The 1,510-nt window shown below is 63.0% G+C and overlaps 1 protein-coding gene across 2 annotated transcripts in view; it reads right to left on the reverse strand.

Moving 5' to 3' along the window:
• Nucleotides 1-1,510, reverse strand: part of DOCK6 (dedicator of cytokinesis 6) — a 37,669-nt gene that overhangs the window by 19,765 nt on the left and 16,394 nt on the right. For both annotated transcript variants that reach the window (XM_008573792.1, XM_008573791.1), the window contains exons 22-23: nt 203-298; nt 11-39 (exon numbers count right to left, since the gene is read on the reverse strand). In XM_008573792.1, coding sequence (XP_008572014.1) covers nt 11-39; nt 203-298 — 125 coding nt within the window. The remainder of the gene's footprint in view (nt 1-10; nt 40-202; nt 299-1,510) is intronic.

The following is a 1,510-nucleotide window of genomic DNA, read 5'->3' on the forward strand; positions in this document are numbered from 1 at the left end:
CCGCCGGCCCAGAAGCAGGTGCAGTGCCATGCTCTTCACCTGGGGGCGGGGCGAGAGGGCCGGGGGTGGGGCTTGAGGGGCTGCCGGTGGAGGGGGCTGGCCGGAAAGGGCGGGGCTTTCACAGCAAGGGAGGTGGGCTGGAGATGGGTGTAAGGGATCCTGAGCGGGGCTTGAACCCTGTGGCTTGACCCTGGGGTCTCACCATGAGCTGGAAGAAGAACCAGGCGTGCTGCAGGATGGCCTCGCGCACGGCGCTGCTGCTCACCACCCACTGCAGAGCGAGCTCCTCGTGCAGCAGCTGGGGGCAGGGGCCGGGGTCACAGGAGCGCCGCGCCACCCCTCCCGCACCCCACCCCCCCCCGGATGCAGCAGAGGACTGGGGATTAGAGCAGCAGGACGCCATGCGGGAGGAGGGGGCAGAAGGATTCGAGGTGCCCTTTCCCCGGGCTCTCCAGTCCCTGCCGGGCTCTGGGTGGGGGAGGAGCTCTGGACCCCTTTGCTGGGGGCCGGGCAAAATTGGAGTCCCCCACGCCCTCCCCCTACTACCTTCTGCACAGTGGGCCTCGGCTGGGTGGCCGGCGGGGCTGAGGAGGAGCCCTCAAGGTAGGAGGAGGCTCGGCCAGAGTTGCGGTCGATGGCCTATGATGGGATGGATGGAGAGGATGGATGGCAAGGGGACGGATAGTGTGGGTGTGGCGGTGGGGACAGGAATGGAAGAGACATGACTGGCGTGGATGGAGGAAAGACGTGTCCACACGGACAGGGAAGGGAGATGGGTCGGCAGGGATGGGCGTCGGGGGTGTGGATGGGGAGGACAGAGCCACCAGTGTGGCCAACGTGGTGTGGAAGGGACAGGGTAGTGGAAGTGGGGACAGATGACAGATTAGCTGGAGAAACACGTGCAAAAAAAGATAAAGGTGAATGGATGTGACGGACACAAGAATAACAATGAAGACATGGCGAGGAGGTGACCAAGAAGCAGTGTGACCAGGACAGGCATGTGGACGGGGACCTGTCACCAGCAAGGGGTGCAGAGGTGCGCGTGGCTGGAGCAGGACCACTGAGTGCGGGCAGAGGTTTGTGAGTGGAGGAGTCGGGGGAGATGAAATCAGTGCACACACAAGGGTGTGTGCGAACGCGGGCGCAGGGTGTGAGTGAGTCGGTGAGTTCCAAGAAGGGGATGGAAGAGGGACAGCGTAGACGGAGGAGTTGAAGGGAAGACAGAGGAGGAGAAAAAGGAAGGAAAACATGGACAGAGGTGGTGAAATGGTGATGAGAAGCAGCAGCAGCAGCCGAGAGCATCTCGGATTCTGGGCCTGGCCCTGCTCCAGCCTTGCTTGGGGCCTCGGTGTCCCCATCTGTGAAATGGGTATGGGAGGCTGAAGCTGCACTCTCCCCTTCTCCTTTGCTGGTCAGAAGGTGAGGCTAATGGCAGGGAGGGGAGCTCCAAGGATGGACTGGGTCAGTCCCTGGGACCTGCCCTGGCATAGGGGTCCTCTAGCTCCCGTGG

Source organism: Galeopterus variegatus, unplaced genomic scaffold (genome assembly GCF_000696425.1).
Source record: "Galeopterus variegatus unplaced genomic scaffold, G_variegatus-3.0.2 Scaffold964, whole genome shotgun sequence".
Classification (NCBI taxonomy): domain Eukaryota; kingdom Metazoa; phylum Chordata; class Mammalia; order Dermoptera; family Cynocephalidae; genus Galeopterus; species Galeopterus variegatus.